General features: G+C 50.9%; 1 protein-coding gene across 5 annotated transcripts in view; it reads left to right on the forward strand.

Annotated features, from left to right (window-relative positions):
• CDK8 (cyclin dependent kinase 8) overlaps window positions 1-22,954 on the forward strand; it is a 77,232-nt gene that overhangs the window by 19,365 nt on the left and 34,913 nt on the right. For 4 of the 5 annotated variants that reach the window (XM_075562785.1, XM_075562786.1, XM_075562784.1 and 1 more), the window contains exons 2-3: window positions 14,814-14,889; window positions 22,663-22,773. In XM_075562785.1, coding sequence (XP_075418900.1) covers window positions 14,814-14,889; window positions 22,663-22,773 — 187 coding nt within the window. The remainder of the gene's footprint in view (window positions 1-14,813; window positions 14,890-22,662; window positions 22,774-22,954) is intronic. The other variant, XM_075562787.1, reaches the window with a different exon arrangement.

A 22,954-nucleotide genomic window follows, 5' to 3' on the forward strand; every position in this document is an offset into this window, starting at 1 on the left:
GCTGGCCTCTGGGTCTGGAGGTCCCCACGGTGGCCACTGGGACTTGGTGAGCTCCTCCTGATCTCGCTCCTGCTGGTGGACGCTCTACAAATAGTGTTAGTGGTGGTGGTGGGTTCTTTGATACGGCTTCTCATGCCATGGTCTTGTAATGCCCACCAAATGTGTGGGTGAGACTGCAAATATGGTGCATGTGGCCCACCAATGGGATTGGACAGCTGGCTAATGATGTCATCATGCAGAATGTGTAGGGAAACCTGAGAAAGGGATTGGTCCGTTTCGTCAGGTTTAACAAGAGCCATCCCAGAGACAGAAAGGAGCTGGACCAGGGTCCCTGCGCTGGGAAGCTCCTAGGCCAGGAGAGTGCAGGGTGGTGGGAAGCAGCTCTTGAGGCCAGAGAGAGGAGTGGCTGTAGCACAAGAAGAGCAGCAGGTGATGGAGTCATGGGGGGGAGGGGGGAGGAGAGGGGCTTCCCAGCCCAGGAGTGAGAGGTGGGGGTGAGGCGCCTCTGGGCACTGAGCAGCAGAGCAGAAGAGCTCTGTGACATTTGCCTGAGGAGGTCAGAAGCCAGGCTGACCTTCCCTAAGAAAGGGCCAGGGGGCCTGTTTGTGAGTGCTGCTGGGAAATTTATCCTGAGTCATTCCTGATCCTGAACTGTAAGTGGCTCCTTCCTCATAAGCCCCATAACCATATTATCTGTGAGTTCCACTGCAGTGAGTTCTGGAACCCAGTGGAGTGCCGCGGGAGGCATGACTGCTGTCCCAGGCAGGAAAGGTAGAGGAGGTGTGTCTGACCGCTGCTTCCTCTTCCTCGGAGTCAGTTACAGGGGCAGCGAGTGAGTTACTGTGGCTCCTCTCGTCATTCTCTAACTCCCACCAAGTGACCGTTCCCTGCAGGGTGAGGTGGGGAAGATAGTGATAAGAGTCACCTGTGGGTAATGGTGAACAGAATTCACTGGAATGCCGTCCTGCTGTGCATGCAATAAGCCCTCTGAGAAGTGGGAGGAGGAATCCCATCACACCTTCTGGATCCAGGAGACAGCTTTGACATCAGGGGAGCAGCTGCAGAACCAGAGGCCAGAGTGTGGGACAGTGCGGTGGACTTCCCAGCCCACAGAGCAAGTCAGGCTCAGTGCTTTGGTGCAGGAGGCTGGCTTGTGGAGTGGGGTGCCTCTGGGCATTTAGCTGGCAGGGCTGGGCTTGCTGATTCCCAGAGATAGAGCTGAATGGATTCAGCTTCAGGCTGAGGCTTACTGCCGTGAGGTGCCTCTGGGAGCTGGTGTCACTGACCCAGGGAGCTTGAGTCATGGGTTGAGGTTTCCAATGGAGAGGTGTGCCCTTTGGGAACCCTGATGAACATTTGCCACTTGCACGACAAACTGTTAACTTCCTTAATGTCAACCCTCTAGTCATGTGTTTTGTCTGTGAGTTCTGTGTATCCTCTGCTTTACCCCCACCCCATTCCGTTTCCCAGTAGTTATGGTTGCTATGGGTCAGGAGAGCCACTGGTTGGGTTATGGTGCTTGATATTTCACTTCCGCTTTTTGGGAGCAGCTTCCTAATATCTGTCTTGTTGATTCCTTCCAACGGCTACCCTTGTTCTCTGATCCGCTTAGTCTGATTGGTTTGGTTGTTTTGAGTAATTACATAAAATTTTGTAAATCTTGTATGTCTGGCATTTGCCAAGTTCAGCTCTCCTCTTATATCAAGGACTTTATGGAAAATGGAGTGAAAAGATAGCGGAAATTTCCCTTCATATTCTGCTGTCTTCCACCCCTGGAATTCCAGGAGATCCTATTGTACTTGGGTGTTTCCTAGACACAAAGCACAGAGTGTTGGGGTGGAAACTGCCCACTTCCCAGCACACTAGCTGTGTCCATCTGCATCGGCCCCAGGCGTGTCTGCCCACCACTGAGACCATCATACCATTGTGGGGTCCCATTCCCACATAGTGGTCTTTCCATACACCCTCCTTTCTTCAGCGGCAGCGATCTTTTGTGGGACACATTTGTCTCATAAAAATACTGCTGTGGGTGCTTCGAGGTTGGTGGGTCAAACCTATCAGCCATTGTAAGAAAGAGGAGGCCGCCTGCCCCTATGACAAACTGGCAGCCTGGCAAGCCTGCGAAGGGTAACTAAGATGGACTCACCCGAGGTAGGGCTTGGGTTTTGAGTCGATAGACTGTGCAGGCCTTTGGACTGTGTGGTCGTATTTTTTGGAGGAGGGGCTTCAAGAAGTGTTGAAAGTAATGGAATTTCCCCCACAGACGTTCTGTGCCCCTTGTGTTGACCTCGTGTGCGCCACCCATATTCCAGCGACTCACTCACAGTGCACTTCTGCTTTCTCCACATAGAGAGGACTCTTGCTGGGTGTAGGAAATGCACTATTTTAGATGGTTCTCAGAGTCCTGGTGGCTGTGTGGGTTAAATGGTAGGTTCCTCCTGGAAAAGTCAGGCACTCTGTGGGAGCAAGGAGGCTGGCTGTCCCTGAAAAGACAGGCAGCCTCAGAAACGCCTGGGGCAGTTCCGCTAGCCCTAGCCCTAGATGGTCGGTCACTGGGTTGGAGTCAGCTCTGGGCAGTGGGATTTGGTTGGGTTAGTTTGCTTGCAGTTTATATGCTTTTTTAAAAAAGATCATTTTATTGGGGACTCTTACAAGTGTATTGAGCTTATTTGTCCATATGTTACCATTAGTTTATACTCTTCATAGCCCTGCATGAGGGCAGCATTTCTCCGGGTCCTCACTCCTTTAATCAGCACCCTGAAGTGAGCTAAGGTACTGGAAATAGCATTTACCCTGGGATAGGGCTCAGAGGGGAGGAGGAATGAAAGCAGGAAGCAGAGGGAGGAATTAGGATAAGCAGGGGTGCATCGAGGGAGTGGCAATGCATGAACTGTGGAAACTGATGCTCTGCTCTGTGAACCTTCGCCTGGTTCGTAATAAGAAGAAAGGGAACCCAGATTCTGGAACTACAGAAGATGGAATGAGTGAGAGGGTAGGTATGCCCTCCCTTCTCTAGATGGGGCGACTCTGGTGACCAGTTTTTGTCGGTAAATTCACATCACGGTGTGGTACTGATGGCACAAGCACAGTCGGGGAGGCACATGGGTGATGTCCTGATCTCTGGGGTTCTTCAGTATTGAGCGCTCACAGCAACTCAGCCAGGGACTGAGTGTTGACTGGACAGGTACCTCCCACGGCTGCAGTGTGAGAAAGTTACGCTGTACTTGGCTGCATTCTAAATGTAATAATACTTGCAAAGAAAACCGTATGGGCCTGGTAGCAATAAATCAGGAAGACCAACAGTCAGGGCAGAGAGTGCTACTGAATATCATGCATGTCCTCTTCATTCAGCATGTGGGCTGGAGGCTCCAGAAGTTTATGGAAAATCCAAATCAAAAGACGATGCAAGTTTTTTTCCCCATGAACTTTACAAAGCCCCTTCCCCTGTTAAGGAGAAAAAAATCGGTGATGATGAATGACCAGGATTGCAGTCTGGTTTCTAAGCTCCAGATGCTGTGGATTAACATGCATCCTTTTGTGAACGGACCCGTAAGAAGGCACCGAGGGAAGACGCTTTAAGAAGAATTGATGTGTGAGTCGGGTGAGTCGTTTACTCTGATGGAAACCCCCAGATTCTGGGGCTGCCGGGAGTTGCGTAGCTGAGCAGAGCAGGGAGGACCAGAGGCTTCTTTTGAACTTCCAAGATGAATGTTTTCCAAGCTGTTTCTCCAAACAAGGTAACGACGAGCGTGCAGACTGAGTCTGAGTCTCAGGAGCCCAAGCAGGCAAAGGATGCCCCACTGGGGTTTCAAGCAGCACTGCACCTCCTGGGGCTCGGTGCCATGCATTTTACGAAACCTGAACTGGAACTCCTGGTGGCTCTCCGGTTCTGGCCAGTTCATGTACCTTACCAGCCCCAAGCACTGGGATTCACAATCCACATTACCAGGAGACTCTCTCAAGCCTAGAATTAGCTCATCGTTTGCATTTTTTGAACAAACATATGCCACTGAGCCCAAAGTTAATTTGGGCATTTCATTTGTCAGAGTGACCAAAAGAACAGGGCGGGTTAAGATGGCAGAGGCACATGTGCGAACAAGTGCTGTTTCTGAGTTTCACCCATTTAAATGAGAGGAAGTGTGGTTTGGGTTGCTTGAATGCATTGTAACGTAGTGTAAAATAATTTGGCAGGAGAAACAGGAAAGGCCACTAGGAAATGAAGATGTTGATTAACTTGTTCTGGTGGCACAGTGGTTTTAAGCGCTTAACTGCTAACCAGAAGGTCAGTGGTTTGAACCTGCCGGCGGGAGAACAGTGAGGCCTCCTGCTTCTGTACTGTGGTCTACAGCTTCGGAACCCTGGTGTGTGGAGTCTCGAGGCTGAGGGGGCCCAGTGGAAATGGGGTTGGATGTGGTGCCAAAGGAGAATGGGCACCAGAGGGACAGAGCACCCCACCAACAGCAAGTGGGAGGGGCTTCTGACTGGCGGTGGAAAGTAGGGCCGCTTCCAGATTGCGTGCTATCACCACCTGGGGTGGGCGGAGTGGTTGTCCACCTTCTTCTTGTTCGGGATTGGAAGGTGAGAATGCGAGCAGGTGGCTGCTGTGACTTTGCAGTGGCGGCTGGGGCCCACTCGACTCTCCTCAGGATCCGCAAGGCACATCACAGTCCCATCATCAGCAGGGCGTATTTCGTCTTCCACCAGGCTCAGCCACCGCAGATGATGATCTGTGAAATCCAGATTATCACCATGGGCAGAATTCCACAGACGGGAGGTGGCTCAGAGTCCCGTCCTCAGAGGAGCTGACACCAGGTCTTGCAGGCCCTCCTTGTTGCTGTTGGGGTAGCTTTGGCCGGCCCAGCTGGAGAGTACAGTTGGAGCACTGCAGCCCGAGGCTTGCTGAGAGCTGATGGCCAGAGCCGAGACCAGCGATGCCCCAGGTGGTTTGGGTGTGGACAGAGACCTTCCTGGGGTGACATCACAGGAGCCGGGTGTCTGGGTGACTATTCTTAGTTTACTATTTCCAGGGTTGCTTAGTCACTGAGTGTAAATGTCCAGGAACTTGGAGCAGGCTGACCAACTTGGCAGTTGACTGGCTGGACTACCTGTTTGAGTGAAGTCACAATCAGACCGTACCCTGGTGCCACAATGGGTTAAGGCAGCGGGCTGCTAACAGAGGTTGGCATCTCCATCCTCTCTGGGAGAAACCTATGGCCCTCGGCTTCTGTACAGATTTACAGCTCTAGAACCCCATGGGGCACTTCTGCCCCGGCCTATAAGGTTGCTGAGTCCGAACTGACTTGTCAGTAGGAGGTTTGGGGTTTTTGTTATTAGACTCCTACAAGGAAGAGCAGTGTGATGTCCATGAGTCTCTGGTGGTGGTATTAAAAAGTAACAAGTTATCTGATCAGAGCACACGGGAGAAGATGAAGGGGCAGGAGGAGAGAGTGGAGCACAGCCTGGCCCACCAGGCCGTGATGATGATGTTCCTGAGTAGAGCAGCCAGTCCACAGAGAGAACAACATGGCTGGCCCCACTATGAGAAATGATGCCAATCAGTGACTAAGGGCGATACAGGGGACAGCACCGGAGACACGGTGTGCGAATTGCACCTGACCTGATCCCACCACACCGAGGCAAATCACTGGGGGAGTGCAGTGGAACAGCAAGGGAATGGAGTGGCAAGGTCCCCAGGGAATGCTGAAAGTGGACTTTGGGGCCAGGGCATGGTGCCCCAACAGACTGGACTGGAAAACGCTCCTAAGGGCCAGCAAATGATCCCTGAACTAACTACAAGCTTTTCTCTTGTGAACTGTTTTGTTCTGTTCTTTGTCAGTGGTTTGTTTTTGTTGTTTTGTTGTCAGGTTGTATACTGTTGCTTTGTTTTCCTCTGTCTTGTTTGCATGCATGTTAGTGTCTCCACAGGTCTGTCTGAATAGGACAGGCTGGATGAACTATCTGGAGGAAAAACAACGGGACCGACAGTTCCGGGGGGACTTGGGGTGGGGGGTAGGGGGGGTAAGGAAGTGGTGTTAACAAACCCAGGGACAAGGGAAAAACATGGGACCCCAAATGGTAGAGAAGGGGGAGTGGCAGGCCTGGTGGGAAATGATCAAGGGTAAGGTTACTTAGAGAAGAGGTATACTCTAGCCCAGGTGGCGACGAAGCATGGTAGTAGTGCAGGAGGAAAGTCAAGGGATATGGAGGAAAGAGCTAGGAGTCAAAGGGCATTCATGGAGGTCTAGACAAAGACATGTACATGCAAATATATATAGGAGGATGGGGAAATAGATCTATGTGTCTCTATTTATAGGTCAAGTATTAAGGTGGCAGAAGGACCTTGGGCCTCTACTCAAACACTCCCTCAATGCATGAATACCTTCTTTTATTAAATTGGAACTCTATGATGCTCACTCTCCCGACACAACGGCTGGAGCCAAAGTGGGTGAACAAGTAAATGTGGTGAAGAAAGCTGATGGTGCCCGGCTATCAAAAGAGATAGTGACTGGGGTCTTAAAGGCTTGAAGATAAACAAGCGGCCATCTAGCTCAGAAGCAACAAAGCCCACATGGAAGAACACATCAGCCTGTGTGATCGAGTGGTCCCAAAGGGATCAGTTACCAGGCATCAAAGAACAAAAAATCATATCATTGACTGCACACCTCCATGATAGGATCGCTGAAGACAAATGGGTGCATAAGCAAATGTGAAGAAAGCTGATGGTGCCCGGCTATCAAAAGAGATAGTGTCTGGGGTCTTAAAGGCTTGAAGGTGAACAAGCGGCCATCTAGCTCAGAAGCAAATAAGCCCACATGGAAGAAGCACACCGGCCAGTGCGATCATGAGGTGCCAAGGGACCAGGTATAAGGCATCATGCAAAAAAAAAAAAAGATATAAGTGCAGAGTGGAGACCCAAGGCCCAAGTGTCAGCCAATGGAGATCCCCTCTTAGAGGGGTTTAGGAGAGGAGATGGGTTAATTAGGGTGTGAGGTAGTATCGATGAAGAACACAGCTTTCCCCCAGATCCAGGATGCTTCCTCCCCCCAACTACCATGATCCGAATTCTACCTTGCAGGGCTGGATAGGACAGAGGCTGTACACTGGTACATATGAGGGCTGGAGGTACAGGGAATCCAGGGTGGATGATACCTTCAGGACCAAGGGTGTGAGGGACGATGCTGGGAGAGTGGAGGGTGAGTGGGTTGGAAAGGGGGAACTGATTACAAGGATCCACATGTGACCTCTTCCCTGGGAGAGGGACAGCAGAGAAGGGGGGAAGGGAGACTCCGGATAGAGCAAGATATGACAAAATAACGATGTATAAATTACCAAGGGCACATGAAGGAGGGGGGAGCGGGGAGGGAGGGGAAAAAAAAAGAGGACCTGATGCAAAGGGCTTAAGTGGAGAGCAAATGCTTTGAGAATGATTGGGGCAGGGAATGTGTGGATGTGCTTTATACAATTGATGTATGTATATGTATGGATGGTGATAAGAGTTGTATGAGTCCCTAATAAAATGTAAAAAAAGAAAAGAGGAGAAAAAAATGATTAGGGCAAAGACTGTACAGATGTGCTTTATACAATTGATGTATGTATATGTATGAACTGTGATAAGAATTGTATGAGTCCCAATAAATTGTTAAAAAAAAATAAAAAGTAACAAGTTAACATGGGGGAGAGAAGATAACCTGGGGTGGCGGTGGCGGGTGGGGCGGTGCATAACAAGAATAACCAGAGCATGATGATTTGGGGGTCTCCTATCTTGTCCCAGGGGCCCTGAGTGGAAACTGTTATCTTTTATGCTGCATGAGCCAGTGGTCTTGGGTAGAAAGTGCCTGGCCCCTTCTGTAACAGTGTCTTACCTTAGAGCAGAGATTCTCAACCTGTGGGTTGCAACCCTTTTGGGGGTCTGATGACCCTTTCACAGGAGTTGCCTGATTCATACCAGTAACAAGATTACAGTTATGAAGTAGCAAGGAAAGGATTAAGGCATTAGGAAGGTTGAGAACCACGGCCTTAGAAGGGCCCACAGCACACCAGTGGGCGTAACCATACCTAATATTGTGATAGGGATCCAGGCCCAGACAGTGTTTGGATGGTTACACACAGTGGGAGCCAACTCTAAGTCCTTCAGGACAGAGTGGGTTGTCAGCCGCCTCTGGCAAGGTCGTTGCTGTGGGTGTTCCAGTGTGGGCTTCATCAGTAGCCACGGGCCTGAGCTGAGCGCATTGCTGGCTTCGTCAGTGATGAGATTGTGTGAGCCTGGAAAATGCCCTCCCTTCACTAGGATGGGTCAGCTCCTGGACTGTGATTCACAGTAAACACACTTAGCCTGCAGTACCTCCGGAGGAGAGAACGCATAATGAACAGTGAGGTGTTTGACAAGCCTGCCTGGTACTTGGGTTTGTTCCAGAAGGTGTCCTATGGTTGACAAGGGTTTTGAAAGCTGGACATAAAAGCCCATTTGAGACCATTATTGTGCCAGTTTCTGCATACGAGCATGCCTGCCTCCTCTCCAGCAGCTCCGTTCTTTCACCGTGCTCAGTCTGTGTGCCGAACAGACCACTGGAGAAGCTACGCTAAGTGCAGAGGTCTGAGAATGGTTTGGGCATGGCGGCTGACTTCCTCCAGCTAGCTGAGGGAGGAGGGAAAACCGCCATTATCGGCATCAGCTGCCCAGGCCCGATGCCTGCGCCGCTGAGGTCGGTTTCAGACATGCCTGCACCCTCCAGCTCCCTTACCAGGTCTGACGTCCAAGGGCTCCCACAGCACGCTGCTTTCCAGACAACTGGTCGTTCATTGCATTGGCCACGCACGACTCAGATCATGTGGCCACGCACGCCACGCACGCCTCAGATCATGCTCACAACTCATGGGTTTGTGCAGGAAGCTAACAGGCTACAAATGCTACAGTTACTCAGACAAGACAGCTTCTCCTCAGCTGTGCCTGCAGGCAGCTGTGGTCTTTGGCTTCTGCCCTGCTTGTGCAATGTAACAGCATTCTTTCAGGACTACCAGTGATGCCCACGAGCCATGTCACCCCACCATAAGTCTCAGCCTGGAGGCACTTGGCTGTACTTGGTTTGTGGGTGGGCCAGCCTGTCCACTGCTCTGGCTGGTGCCCTCGCTCCTGACTCTGCTGCTGCCGCTCCTCAGTGTCACAGCTCTCTTGGATCAAGGAGGTTCGCTGCACAGGGATCTCCCAAGCCTACAGGATGAGCGCCACTGCTGACTCTTCTCTTTGGTTGGTGGTTAGACCCCCCACTTCCTGCGTCTGGGATGGCTCATGGCATACCCAGCAGGTGGCAGTCAACCTTAACCTGGTGAGCAACCCCTTACCTTCAGTGTCCCCCACCTTCTCTTACCTAGGGCCATGAGGAAATGTCGTTTGTGGGAGTGGCTAGGAGATGCATTATAAATAACTGAGTGCATTGCAGAAGAACATAGCGACAGGATTTGAGGAAGGCCTCAGGCGGCCCAGCTGTGCTTGCTGAAAGCAGAGAGGACTTGAGGAAAGGCTGAAGCCTTCCAACTGGACTCGTAAACATGGTTGTGGTAGTTATATAATCGTTAGTCAATTTGAGAGGATTCAGAGTGAGGGGGTGGAGTCTAGTCTGTCATTCAGGCCATAGCCAATGAGCCCTCTGTGTGGGCATGGCCTTCTCCTGAGGATTCTGGAACTCCTATCTTCCTTCTTGGAGGCAGGAGACTCTCTGGACTCACTCCCTGGGAGGCATTGCAGCTGATAAGACACACGGAACTATGCTAGTGCCCTGAGCTGGAGGAGTCACGTGGAGACCCTGCCTCCACTGAGATGCTTACAAGGCCATTGGATCCACAAGACTTCCTGCCCACTGGCCTGTGATCTTCCTGCATTCAGCATCATCGCCTGTGTTTTATAAGTCTGAAGAAGAATTTAAAGATTGGTATCGGACCTACGGGCTAATATCAGATATGGACTTGGTCTGGACTGGGCTGGGATTATTTTCTCAATATTCAATTGCTCTTGTATAGAAAGCTCTTTTTTATACACATGCGAGTGTCTATGAATTTGTTTCACTAATCTATCCAAACTAACAACAATAGTCAACTGAGACCAAGTTGTTTGTCAATGATTCCATGTTGCTGAGATCCACACTGGTACTTAATGGAAGCATCAGTCAAGAATTCCAGAGACTTGGCACTGTGTGCAAATCTGTCGCAAAAAAATCTTAAAATGTTAAAACGTAGTGATGTCCCTTTGACAACTAAGGTGGGCCTGAGCCAAGCCCTGGCAGTTTTTAGCCACCTCGTGTACTTGAGAAAGCAGGGCACCGATGTGGAAGACCTAAGAATGTATCCCGTTGGATCACAGTGCTGGAACACACCACGGAGGTGTAGAGGAATGGGCAAACCTGCCTTGAAAGCACAGCCAGAATGCTCTTCAGAGTCGCGCATGACAAACCTGTGTGTCATATGCATGGAGCACGTTCTCGGGCGCGAACAGTCCCTGGAGAAGGACTTCCTGCCTGGTAAAGTGAAGGGGGAGCCCCTCAGTGAGACAGTGGCCCCAACAAGACGACTGTTGTGAGGAGGCGTGGGAGCAGGCCTGCTGCGTTCTGTGGTACAGAGGGGCGCCCCACAGCAGCAGTTCTCCACGTCAGCCTGTAACCCCTCATGCCGCCATCTATACCACCGCGCCTACCTCCTGTACAAACAAAAGAAAGCCCACAAAACAGGAACGCCTCCCGGCAGCTGCTCGTCTCTCAATCAGCCGGCCTTCCAGCAGCACCCATCCTGCCTTTCATCCTTCCTGCTCTCCCTGTGTTTTCATGAAGTGCTACTCCTGGTTTGAATGCAGGTTCTCAGTGCGGCCTCGTGGTTTCAGCTGGGTCCAAACTGCCACACTTCCAGCTAGCAGTTGTGTGCTTGATCACTGCACCACCATATTCCTGGCTGCTCCCATGTAGCTACATCTCATTCCTTCCTGGACCTCCTGCTGCACCATGTGTGCCTGGGACCCTGGCCTCTGCTAATCCAGAGGGCCCTGCATGGTCCTTGCCTGTGTAGCCCTCAGGCTTCAGTGCTTCTCACACGTGTGTCAGGCCACCTCCTCTCGCAGGCTTCAGGGACTGTGCGCAAGCACAAGGGCTGGGCGTAAGTCTGCCTCTGTCTCTCCCGAGCTTCTGATCCATTTCCTCTTCTCACCCTCCGCCTCAGCAGCAAAAAACAGAACTGGAACCAGTATTGCTCCCAGCTCCCCTCCTGCTGTGCTCATTTCACACCCAGAGATCACTGTCCACCTCCTCGGCCTGTTACCACCGCCAGGACCACCTGCTGCTGTGGGAGCACAGTCATACTACATACTGTCCCCTAAGCTCTCTGCCTCTGTATTTATTCCTCCTGTCCACTCACACCCTCACAGGGCAGCCATAGATAGTCCTCCCAGGTAGAGGTCCGTGCTGGTCTTGCATCCGGAACCTTCCTTGCTGTTATTGGAATGGACAGGTCAGCATATCCTCGTTCCTGGTTCTGTCTCCAGGCTCCTCTTTAGCTGTGTATCTGCATTCCTCGAATTGCTGGGCTGCCTCGCACATCAGGTACCTTCACACTGGGCTGCCTCTGGGCGCTCCCTCGCGAGAGCACACACAGCACGCCGACACTCACAGTTCTCAAAGCTGTTTGGTGTCCCTATTGGCCCCAGGAGAAGACAATGCTTTTAAAAAAAACTTTTATGAACTGAGTGAAGTTTTAGAGATCAGTTTTCTTAATTTTTTTATAAATCATTTTATTGGGGGCTCTCACAGCTCATATTGCAATCCATACATCCACTGTGTCGAGCACATTTGTACATGTGTTGTCCTCATCATTTTCTGTTTGAGCCCTTGGTAATCCGCTCATTTCCTCCTTCCCCTCACCTCCCTCACTCATGAATGTCTTACACTGACTGCTGTCTCCCTTCACCTACTTTTCTGTTGTTCATCCCCCTGGGAAGGGGTTCTATGTATCACTGTGATCTGTTCTCCCTTTCTGCCCCCACCTTCCCCTTCCCCTCCTGGGATCTCTATTCTGCTTATTGGTCCCGAGGGATTTATCTGTCCCGGATTCTTTGCGTAGCGAGCTCTTATCTGTAGTAGTGTGCATGTTTTGGTCTAATCCGATTTGTAAGGTAGAATTGAGGTCATGATAGTGGGGGGGGGGGAAGCACCAAAGAACTAGAGGAAAGTTGCATGTTTCATTGGTGCTGTACTGCACCCTGACTGGCTCCTCTCTTCCTGGGACCCTTCTGTGATGGATGTCCAATTGTCTACAGAGGAACTTTGAGTCTCCACTCATTCACATTGATAAGATTTTCTTGTTTTGGGTCTTTGATGCTTGATACCTGATCCCGTCGACACCTCATGATCACACAGGCTGATGTGTTTCTTCTATATGGGCTTTGTTGCCTCTGAGCTAGATGGCCATTTTTTTATCTTCAAGCCTTTAAGACCCCAGACGCTCTATCTTTTGATAACTGGGCACCATCAGCTTTCTTCACCATATTTGCTTATGTACCCACTCTGTCTTTAGCAATCGTGTAGGGAAGGTGAGCATCACGGAATGCCAGGTTAGTAGAACAAAGTGTTCTTGCCTTGAGGGGGGACCTGAGTGGAGGCCCAGTATCCATACAGATCAGTTTTCTATCCAGGAATCACACAGGCTTTGTTTCATGTCATTGATTGCAGTCCTCATCACTTATCCCACTGCCTCCCTGTATCTCCTGTTACCACTACTTCTTTCCTAACTCTCCTGAACCTTAGCCTTGAGTAAACTGCCCTTTTGATCTCAGATGGCTGGTGACTGAGGTGTGCCAGGGGTTACCGCGAATGTGCATGTGATGTCTCCGTTGCCCTGAAGACTAATGGATATATGCACTTGTGTTTGCTTATGCTTAAATGGTTCCTGTTTTAAATTCCCTGCAGGGTGGTGATGAGATCGGTAACTCATATCCACAAAGTGTTTTGCCAGCCCTCCAGCGAATATCCTGAGAACCACAGGTGATAGGGTGGCCATTTGGCCTCCAGGAGACAGGGGCCTCCTGAGGAAATTGGCTTGGGGCCTGTCCATCGTGCTCAGTGGCTCAGACCTGTCCTGCTAGAGAACAGACTGTACCCTGAAGAGACTCCAGAAGAGGAGTCTCCTTATTTATCCCAATTCTTAGCATCGCTCGAGAGACAGCACATGTTCATTAAACATACGTGGTGACTTAGTCTGAGCCCTGGTGGCACAGTCGTTACCGGTGTGGCCTCTAGGATGGCAGTTGACTCCCATCAGCCACTGTGTGGGCGAAATGAAGAGGTGGTAGCCTGCTTCCATAAAGACGAGAGCCGTGGAAACACCGTGGGGCAGCTTTGGACACGTCCTGTGGAGGTGCAGGGGTTGGTGCTCACTCTACCACAACAGGTTTGCTTTCTGATAGACATGGTCGCTAAGAAATCACAACCGGCTTGTGTTCTAGTGAGGCACTGGCCTCTCAACTTGTTAACATACTCTGTGTGAGTACCATGTTGGACTGCTACCTGCAGGGTCAGCAGTTCAAACCCACCAGTCTCTTTCTGGGAGAATGATGAGGATGTTGCTCCCATAACGATGTGTGGTCCCAGAAACCCAGAGGGGCCAGGGCGGTTCTACTCTGTCCTTGAGTCACTAGGAGTGGGAATTGGCTTGATGACGTGAGTAATGTGTGATTGGGTTTTCGAAAACAGGGTTTATGTTGTACCTTGTGTGTTGTTAATACATGTGCACATACACACACAAGACTTGCACACGGAGCCAGGAGCTCCGTCTTCTACACAGAACCGTGGGGCCTTGGGCAGCTTTTCTTATACCTTTGAACCCAATTTCTCACATGGATCGAATGATAAAGTCGGACTCGCCTGCCATCAAGTCGCTGCTGTCTCACAGTGACCCTATAGGACAGGGCGGAACTGCCTCTGCGTTTCCCACCCTATAAACTCTTTTTAAATTTTTTTATAAATAATTTTATTGGGGGCTCTTACAGCTCTTATAACAACCCATATATCCATTGTATGTAGTACATTTGTACATAGGTTGCCATCATCATTTTCAGAACATGTTCTTTCTACTTAAGCCCTTGCTATAAGTTCCCTTTCCCTCCCTTCCTCCCTACCCTCCCTCCCTTGTGAACCCTTGACAGATTATAAATTATTACGATTTTCTTATCTTACACCGCCACTGTCTCCCTTCACCCACGTTTCTCTTATTGGGCTCCCTGGGGGCAGGGGGTGTTTATATGTAGATCACTGCATTCAGTTCCCCCTTTCTCTCCCCACCTTCCCCCTACCCTCATGATGTTGCTACCTCCAAGTTTATCTGTCCTGGATTCTGTGTGTTGAGAGCTCTTATCTGTACCAAGGTGCATCCTCCAGTCTAGCCGGATTTGTCAGGTAGAACTGGGGTCATGATATTGGGGGTGTCGAGGCAGTGTTAAAGCACTAGAGGAATGTTGTATGTTTCGTCGCTGCTGTACTGCACCCTGGCTGACTTGTCCTTCCTGGTGGCCCCTCTGTGAGGAGTTATCCAATCAGACGCACTCTTTCTGCCAGTGGAAAGCCTCGTCTTCCTCCCTCAGAGTGGCTGCTCATTTCCACCTGCTGATCTTCGTTAGCAGCCCAACTCCCAGCTCCTCCAACACCAGGGGTCCTTGGCGCTGACTAGAGGACAAAATGCAACCCCCATCGGAAAGGTGTCCACCTGTACATTAACTGTGATTGATGATTTGCTTTACTGAGAATGCACTTTGTCTCTGTATTAAAACAACTTTGTTTTTGCAGGAAAGATGATAAGGACTATGCTTTAAAACAGATAGAAGGCACCGGGATCTCTATGTCGGCATGTAGAGAAATAGCAGTAAGTGAAGCTCTTTTTATCCATATTGTCACCTTGCAGCCTCCGGGGTGGTCAGCACTTGCAGCTGGTGGTGCGGTGCGTGAGGCCCAGCCACGAGCCCACAGGCTGGCAGTGGGCCTCAGCGGCCGGAGAAAGATGTGCAGTCTGCTTCCGTAGAAGGAACAGCCGGGGACTCCTGGGGAGGGCCGTGGCTGGACGACCGTCCATGGGTTTGGTTTGTGGTGTACATTGTGTTTGTGACATGAATTGAATGTGGATGAACAGTGTTTACTATCAGCTAGCAATAGACAAAAGTAAAGGCAGCATGTAGTTTTAGCAAAAATACCCGTAAATTCATTCATCGGAGCAGTAAAGTTTGCCAGTTGTTTATGTAAATAAATACTAGTCTGTCATTGCTGTGAGGAGGTGGCTTGTCAGTATGTGGCGCCATCAGAGGCGACAGTGCTGTTGTTGGTGTGGCTTTCAGTGAGACAGGCATGTCCCTCAGTGTGCGTGCCACTTCCTCTGGACAGCAGCGCTCTACGTGACGATGGCAGTGAGCTGCTCCTCCTGCCAACACGTCACGTCACGTTCCCCGTCTGTGTGCGCTCCGTAGCTGTTGTCCAGGTCAGGGTCCAGGCCGTCTCGTGGGGCGCCAACAGAAGCCGAGGGTCGATGTGGCCGTCTGTGCTTCTGCTAGCTGAGGTGGGTTTCACTGCTGCGGAGTCACTTCCTCGTACAAGAGCGTGGCATGCTGCCCAGGCCCGTGCCGTCCCCACTGTGCTCACACGGTTGTCCTTAGCTGGGTTTGGGAAGTGGATTGCCTGGTCTGTGTTCTTGGTCTGTCAGCTGCCACTCACAGGTGGGTGGTGGCAGTGCATGAGCTGCACTGATCGAGAATCAAACCCAGGTCTCCTGACTGGAAGGCAAGCATTCCACCAGCGAGCCACCATGGGTCCCAACTCCCAGTCCACCTTTGTCATTGTTAGATGCCAGATAGGATCCCAGTGACCCTGTGCAGAGCACAAGGAAGCACTGCCGCGGTCTCGCCGTCCTTGCCGTGTTTGAAGCCCAGTGTCGTAGCCCTGGGTCAGTCCATCTCCTTGAGGACCTCCCTCCTTTTCCCAGCCCCTCTCTCTTACCAAGCTTGAGGTCCTTTTCCAGGGACTGGTCTCTCCTGACAATGTGCCCAAAGTTCTAGAGACAGTCTCACCATCATCCTTCTCAGGAGCACTCTGCTCTACCACAAAGGCAGGACTTGTCCATTCTTCCAGCAGGATCATGGTATAGTCTGTATTGCTACCCTCAGATGGAGGCTGTGGCCATGTGGAAACATGAATGTCAGCACTACCAGTGGGTTTCTGGTCAGCAGTCATCTGTGGTTTGCCCTGTTAATAGACACTGCATGGGCAAAATTAAACCATTAGGACCAGGCATACCCTGGCTTCAAGCACTTGTGATCTGCTGAGGAGAGAACCGCCCTGGGCGTGCACTCGGAGTGCAGGAGTGCAGTGTGTATTGAAGCTAGAGAACCGGGTGGCTCCAGGTTTCACAAGACGTGCAAACATCGTCGCCTTCACCAGGGAAGAAAGCAGTGAGATGGAGGGATGCTTTTCATTAAACTGTGATGGGCTTTCCATGCCCTGGGCTCTGAAATAGCAGCATCTCTACGTGTGAGCTGGCGGGTCTTGGACAGTGAGCTTTGGCTGGTAGGTGCTGTGGCGTTGGCCCTGAGCCGTGGAGACAGGCATGTGATAGAGCCCCGAGCCATGATTTTGAGCCCGTTGCTGCAGCTTCTGTGTCAATCTCACGTCATTGCGTGTTTCCCTCTCCCTTCAGCACTAAGACTCTTTATTACAGTGGACTGTGGCCTCGATGCCACAGACAGGAGAGTGGTTCTGGGGAGCGGGTGGGGAGATGGTGATGGAGAAGGGAGCAGGAGGAGCTCTCGGTGCCAGCAGGTTCTGTTTTCTGATTTTGCTCAGGGTCTGGGGATGAAAATCACCAAGGTGTACATCCCAGGCTCCGCTGCTTTGCCCTCTGTGTGCAGTATTTCCATAGTAAGTCTTTGAAACAAAAATTCCACTAATAAGTCTAAAAACAAGATTCCATTCAGCACAGAAATGCGAAAAAACAACAATAACGAAACACTTCACTGCCATCGAGTCGTTTCCAACTCCTTGTGACCTGGTAGGACTGGGGTCACCATGATTTAGGGCTGACTCCACGACCTCTGGAACGTCTGAGTGATGAAGCAGGCGGGTCCAGTGACACTAAACTCCAAACCTCAAGCACACGACCCTGGAGTCGATTCCAGCTCAGAGCGACCCGACAGGGCAGAGGTCCCTGAGACTAGCTCTACAGGACGCGGAGATGACAGAGACGGGCCTGACTGTGCTTTAAGGGACCCTGGTGGCACTGTGGGCTAAGAGTTGAGCTGCTAACCACCCGGTCAGCAGTTTGAAACCACTGCTCCTCGGGGGAAAGAGGAGACGTTCTGCTTCTGTACGGGATTCTGCCCTGTCCTCAGGGGTCACGATGAGTGAGAATTGACTCATGGCTGTGAGTGTGGTTTTGCCCGAGTAATAATTGATTGCACTGAGCATCTTTTTAGGTGCTTTGGGGCCATTTTTTGGAGAACTATCTATTCAAGTCCTTTGCTCATTTTTAAATTGGGTGGTTTGTCTTCTGATATTGGGTAATAGTAGTAGTTCTTTATATGCTTTGCATATTTACCCTTTTACAGATACGGGGCTACCAAAATTTCCCCCATTTTGCCAAGTATCTTTTTACACTCGTGACACCCTTGATAAAGTTGAACCTTGATGCACAAAAGTGTTCAATCTAATCCAGTCCAGTTTCATCTTACTTTTTCTTTTGTTGCTCTTGCTTTTGGTTGTTGTAGGTAAGAATCCAAGTCAAAATACCCACCACTGTGGAATCACTGCCAACGCCGAGTGGCCTGGCTGGGCAGAATAGAACTGCTTCCTAAGGCTGCCAAGACTCCTGGTCTCTACGGGGGCTGGCCACTCCCAAAGAGCAGCTGGTGGCCTTTTGGTTCACCAGGGACCCTTGCATTAAACTCTTCCAGCCAGTAAGATTGTGATCCTGGAAGACTTGCCTGACTCCGTGCACACTCACTGCCCTTAGAGGGCAGAGTGGTACTGTCCCTTTGGGTTCTTGGGGTTGTAAATCTTCATGGGAACACACAGCGTACCATCTTTCTCCTGTACAGCAGCTGGGCGGGTTCAAACTGCTGACCTGGCAGTTCGCAGCCCAGTAAGTAACCCATTACACCACCAGGGCTCCTGGTGGTCTGACTGGATAGATGGAATTTTTACTGAAGTAATTCCATTTTAAATGCGGACTGGCTGTATGGTGGCAGCGGTGATGTGCAATGCATAAATTAGAAGACCACAGTCAGGTCTCTTGCATGGCGCCCACTGTGCGTATTTGCTGATTTGGACATTCACTTTACCAGGTGCCCGGTGGAGTCCCGAGCCCACTGCTGCAGTGGGGAGGTGAGGACTGTGCCATCCTGGCCTGCTGCCGTGCCGTGGCGACCTTGTCCATATTGAAGGCATCCTGTTTCTGTGCAGAGAACTCTTCCTCCAGGAAGGTAGTTCTCAGCTGTATTAGGACCAAAGAGGCTGAGTGAGGAGCCCTGGTGACTCATTAGTGAAGCACTTTGGACCCTTTTGTTTTTGCTTTTGTCAAGATTTAAAACCCAAACAAGCAAAAATACCCAAATCTGTTGCCATTGAGTGGATTCTGACTCATCTCGACTCCACAAGACAGAATAGAATTGCCCCATTGGGCTTCTAAGGCTGTGGTCAGTATGAAAAAGAACTCTGGCATTAGGCTGCTAATTGCAAGTTTGGTGGTTCAAACCCACCAGCCATATCAAGGGAGAAAAATGAGGCTGTGTGTCTCCATAAAAATGTATAGTTCCTGATTAGAGCAGCCAGTCCACAGAAAGAACAACATGGCTGGCCCCACTATGAGACATGATGCCCCTCAGTGACCAAGGGCGATACAGGGGACAGCACCGGAGACACGGTGTGCGAATTGCACCTGACCTGATCCCACCACACCGAGGCAAAGCACTGGGGGAGTGCAGCGGAACAGCAAGGGAAGGGAGTGGCAAGGTCCCCAGGGAATGCTGAAAGTGGACTTTGGGGCCAGGGTGTGGTGCCCAACAGACTGGACTGGAAAACGCTCCTAAGGGCCAGCAAACGATACCTGAAAGAACTACAAGCTTTTCTTTTGTGAAGTGTTTTGTTCTTTGTCAGTGGTTTGTTGTTGTTTTGTTGTCTGGTTATATATTGTTGCTTTGTTTTCCTCTGTCTTGTTTTCGTGCATGTTATTGTCTCTACAGGTCTGTCTGAATAGGACAGGCTGGATGAACTATCTGGAGGAAAAACAACGGGACCGACAGTTCCAGGGGGACTTGGGATAGGGTGAGGTGGGGTAAGGAAGTGGTGTTAACAAACACAGGGACAAGGGAACAACATGGGACCCAAAATGGTAGTGAGGGGGGAGTGGCAGGCCTGGTGGGGAATGATCAAGGGTAAGGTTGCGTAGAGAAGAGGTATAGCTGTAACCCAGGTGGGGACGGAGCATGATAGTGGGGCAGGAGGAAAGTCAAGGGAGATGGAGGAAAGAGCTAGGAGTCAAAGGGTATTTATAGAGGTCTAGACAAAGACATGTACATGCAAATATATATAGGAGGATGGGGAAATAGATCTAAGTGTCTCTATTTATAGGTTTAGTATTAAGGTGGCGGAAGGACCTTGGGCCTCTACTCAAGTACTCCCTCAATTCATGAATACTTTCTTTCATTAAATTGTCACTCTACGATGCTTACCTTCCCGATACAACTGCTGAAGCCAAAGCTGGTGAACAAGTAAATGTAGTGAAGAAAACTGATGGTGCCCGGTTATAAGGGACCAATTATCAGGCATCAAAGAACAAAAAATCACATCATTGACTGCACACCTCCATGATATGATCACCGAAGACAAACGGGTGCATAAGCAAATGTGGCGAAGAAAGCTGATGGTGCCCGGCTATCAAAAGAGATAGTGTCTGGGGTCTTAAAGGCTTGAAGGTGAACAAGCGGCCATCTAGCTCAGAAGCAACAAAGCCCACATGGAAGAAGCACACCAGCCTGTGTGATCACGAGGTGCCAAAGGGTCCAGGTATAAGGCATCATGAAAAAATATATATATATATACCATAGTGAATGAAGGGGGAAGTGCAGAGTGGAGACCCAAGGCCCATTTGTCGGCCACTGGAGATCCCCTCACAGAGGGGTTTAGGAGAGGAGATGGGTCAGTCAAGGTGCGATGTAGTACCGATGAAGAACACAGCTTTCCCCCAGATCCTGGATGCTTCCTTCCCCCAACTACCATGATCCGAATTCTACTTTGCAGGACTGGATAGGGCAGAGGTTGTACACTGCATATGGGAGCTGGAGGCACAGGGAATCCAGGGTGGATGATACTTTCAGGACCAGGGCTGTGAGGGGCGATACTGGGAGAGTAGAGGGTGAGTGGGTTGGAAAGGGGGGACCTATTGCAAGAATCCACATGTGACCTCCTCCTGGGAGACGGACAGCAGAGAAGACGGGGAAGAGAGACTCCGGATAGGGCAAAATAACAATCTATAAATTATCAAGGGATTATGAGGGAGGAGAGAGCAGGGAGGGAGGGGGAAAAATGAGGACCTGATGCAAAGGGCTTAAGTGGAGAGCAAATGCTTTGAAAATGATTAGGACAAAGACTGTATGGATGTGCTTTATACAACTGATGTATGTATATGTTTGGATTGTGATATGAGTTGTATGAAGCCCTAATAAAATGTTTTAAAAATGTATAGTCTTAGAAACCCACAGGGGGCAGTTCTCTGTACTACAGGGTCACTATGTGTCAGAGTCAACTCACTAGCAGTGGGTTTGCTTTGGGGTGATTTGAAAAGCAGACTGCATGTTGAGGACATGGTTGAATCATCGGTTCCAATTCCAGGAAGTGGGAGAAGCAAGATTTAAACTCTTAAACATAGTTCACATGTCAGATACAAAGCCAGTACTCAGGATTAAACCGAGAGAACCAACCCCACAGATACATTCCCCCTACTGAGAACCGCCCCACGGCGTTCCCGGGAAGAAGCTGGTGACGGGCATGGACGCCGGGTGCAGAGGGTGGCTCTGTGAACACGTGGGGCTTTGGAATGCCCAGTGAAGTAATGGAGGAAGCGAGGCCTCACCTGGGAGTGAATTTGGGGAGAATCTAAGAGTAGCGCTAGCTGCTGTGGGAAACCTTTTGCCAAGGCCTCAGCGCTCGTTACTGTTCTTGTTGTCCTTTGTCCCCTGCCTGTTTTCGGAAAGGGTTTGAGATGCATGTCTCGCTGACAAGGGTGTTCCAGGTGTGAGATAATGGGAAAAACACCGAACTCGATTGAGCCAAGATGACTGGCTCAGGCCTTCCCGCCCCGATGCTCTGTCTTGTCTGTCTGTGTGATTCAGGTGTCCACGTTGGCCTGGAGGTCTCTCTGGATAGGTACTCAGGTCTAAGAAGTTTAAGTTGTGTTCTGAGAGCTGAGCTGTATGGCCTGATAGGAATTGAATCTTGTTAAAAACCCAACAGTCATTTCCTCTCCCCAGAGAACGGTCTTCCCTGTGAGTGGCTTTCACCCATGGTCCTTCCAGAGCCTGGCCTTTGCCACAGCTGTGCAGCGAGGCCTGTATAGTTCAGACCCCTCACGTAATTGTGGCATCGCGCTCTCTTTAAGGACCCCTGGAGGTGCGGTGGGTGTGAGGCTGCTCAACCCCTGCTCCTGGGGAGAATGATGAGGCCGACTGAGAGAGGACAGTGTTTCTATCCAGTCTGCCCTTGGGGGCTGCTGTGAGCTGGGACGGGCTCGAAGGCAGTGCGTGTGGCCTGGTTACAGTTCTTGCTTTGGTGGCTGTGCTGATGTCATTGACTTCCCGAGCCCTGGCGTCTCCCTGGCTGCTGGACAGAGGCGGGGGCCAGCTACATGTGAAACGTCTGGTCGTCATCTGGGTTTGGGGTAGAGGGCCTTCCTGACTGGGTGCCACTTGGTTATTAGAAAGCAGGCACCCTGTGGGCTAGAGTTGGGCTGCTATCCACAGGGCTGGTGGTTCCAACCCACCTGTCGCCCAAGGGAGAAAAGACAGCTGTCTGCTCCTGTCAGGAGTTTCGGCTTGGAAGCCCTCCTTGGTGCCGTTGGGAGTCAGACTTGACCTGACCCCTGTGGGTGGGTGGGTAGTGATAGGATGTCATTAAAGAACATCCTCTCAGGAGGTGACAGGTGAGAGCCCTGAGCATGTGCACGACTCGGATGCTTCTGCCGTGGAAGCTATTAGTAACCTGTTTCATGAAAAGAGCTCTGACATTCTCATCAGCCCTACTGTCTGATTAAAATGCCTGCGAAATTAAGATATGGCACCTCACTGAGTTTGAGGTCTTAGTTCTAATTTGCTAATTCGGTGTTGATGAGTATGGTGTTTTCTTGGACAGGAATTAGCTGTATTTTTCAGAATTTAAGTTCACTTGCCTTGGTTGTCAAGACATAAACATCTTCACTCAGTTTCACACGGGGCTTCCCCCCACTGTGTTCTCTCAGGTGCCCCCTGCCCTGCTCTCCGTCCCCCCACCCCCTGAGTGCTACGTCTGGTTGGGCTGCCACCCTGGGCAGGGTGCTGTGTGCTGGGAAGGGTGCACAGCGGCGGGGGACGGCGGTCCAGAGCTCACTCTCCGTTCTGCCTTGCAGCTGCTCCGAGAGCTGAAGCACCCGAACGTCATCTCTCTGCAGAAGGTGTTTCTGTCCCACGCCGACCGGAAAGTGTGGCTGCTGTTTGACTATGCGGAGCACGACCTCTGGGTAAGCAGCGAGGACCCTCGTCCCTCGGCACAGGCTGAGTCCCCCGGCCCTGCCCCCCCGGCCCGCCCCCAACTGCCCAGAAGCACTTCTGCAGAGTGCTGGTGCGCTGGGAAAGGCAAGGCTGCCTGACCCGTGCAGATTCCCACCTTGGGACTCGATGGGCTCTCCTGTGAGTCGGTGT

This window comes from Tenrec ecaudatus, chromosome 11 (genome assembly GCF_050624435.1).
Source record: "Tenrec ecaudatus isolate mTenEca1 chromosome 11, mTenEca1.hap1, whole genome shotgun sequence".
Classification (NCBI taxonomy): Eukaryota; Metazoa; Chordata; class Mammalia; order Afrosoricida; family Tenrecidae; genus Tenrec; species Tenrec ecaudatus.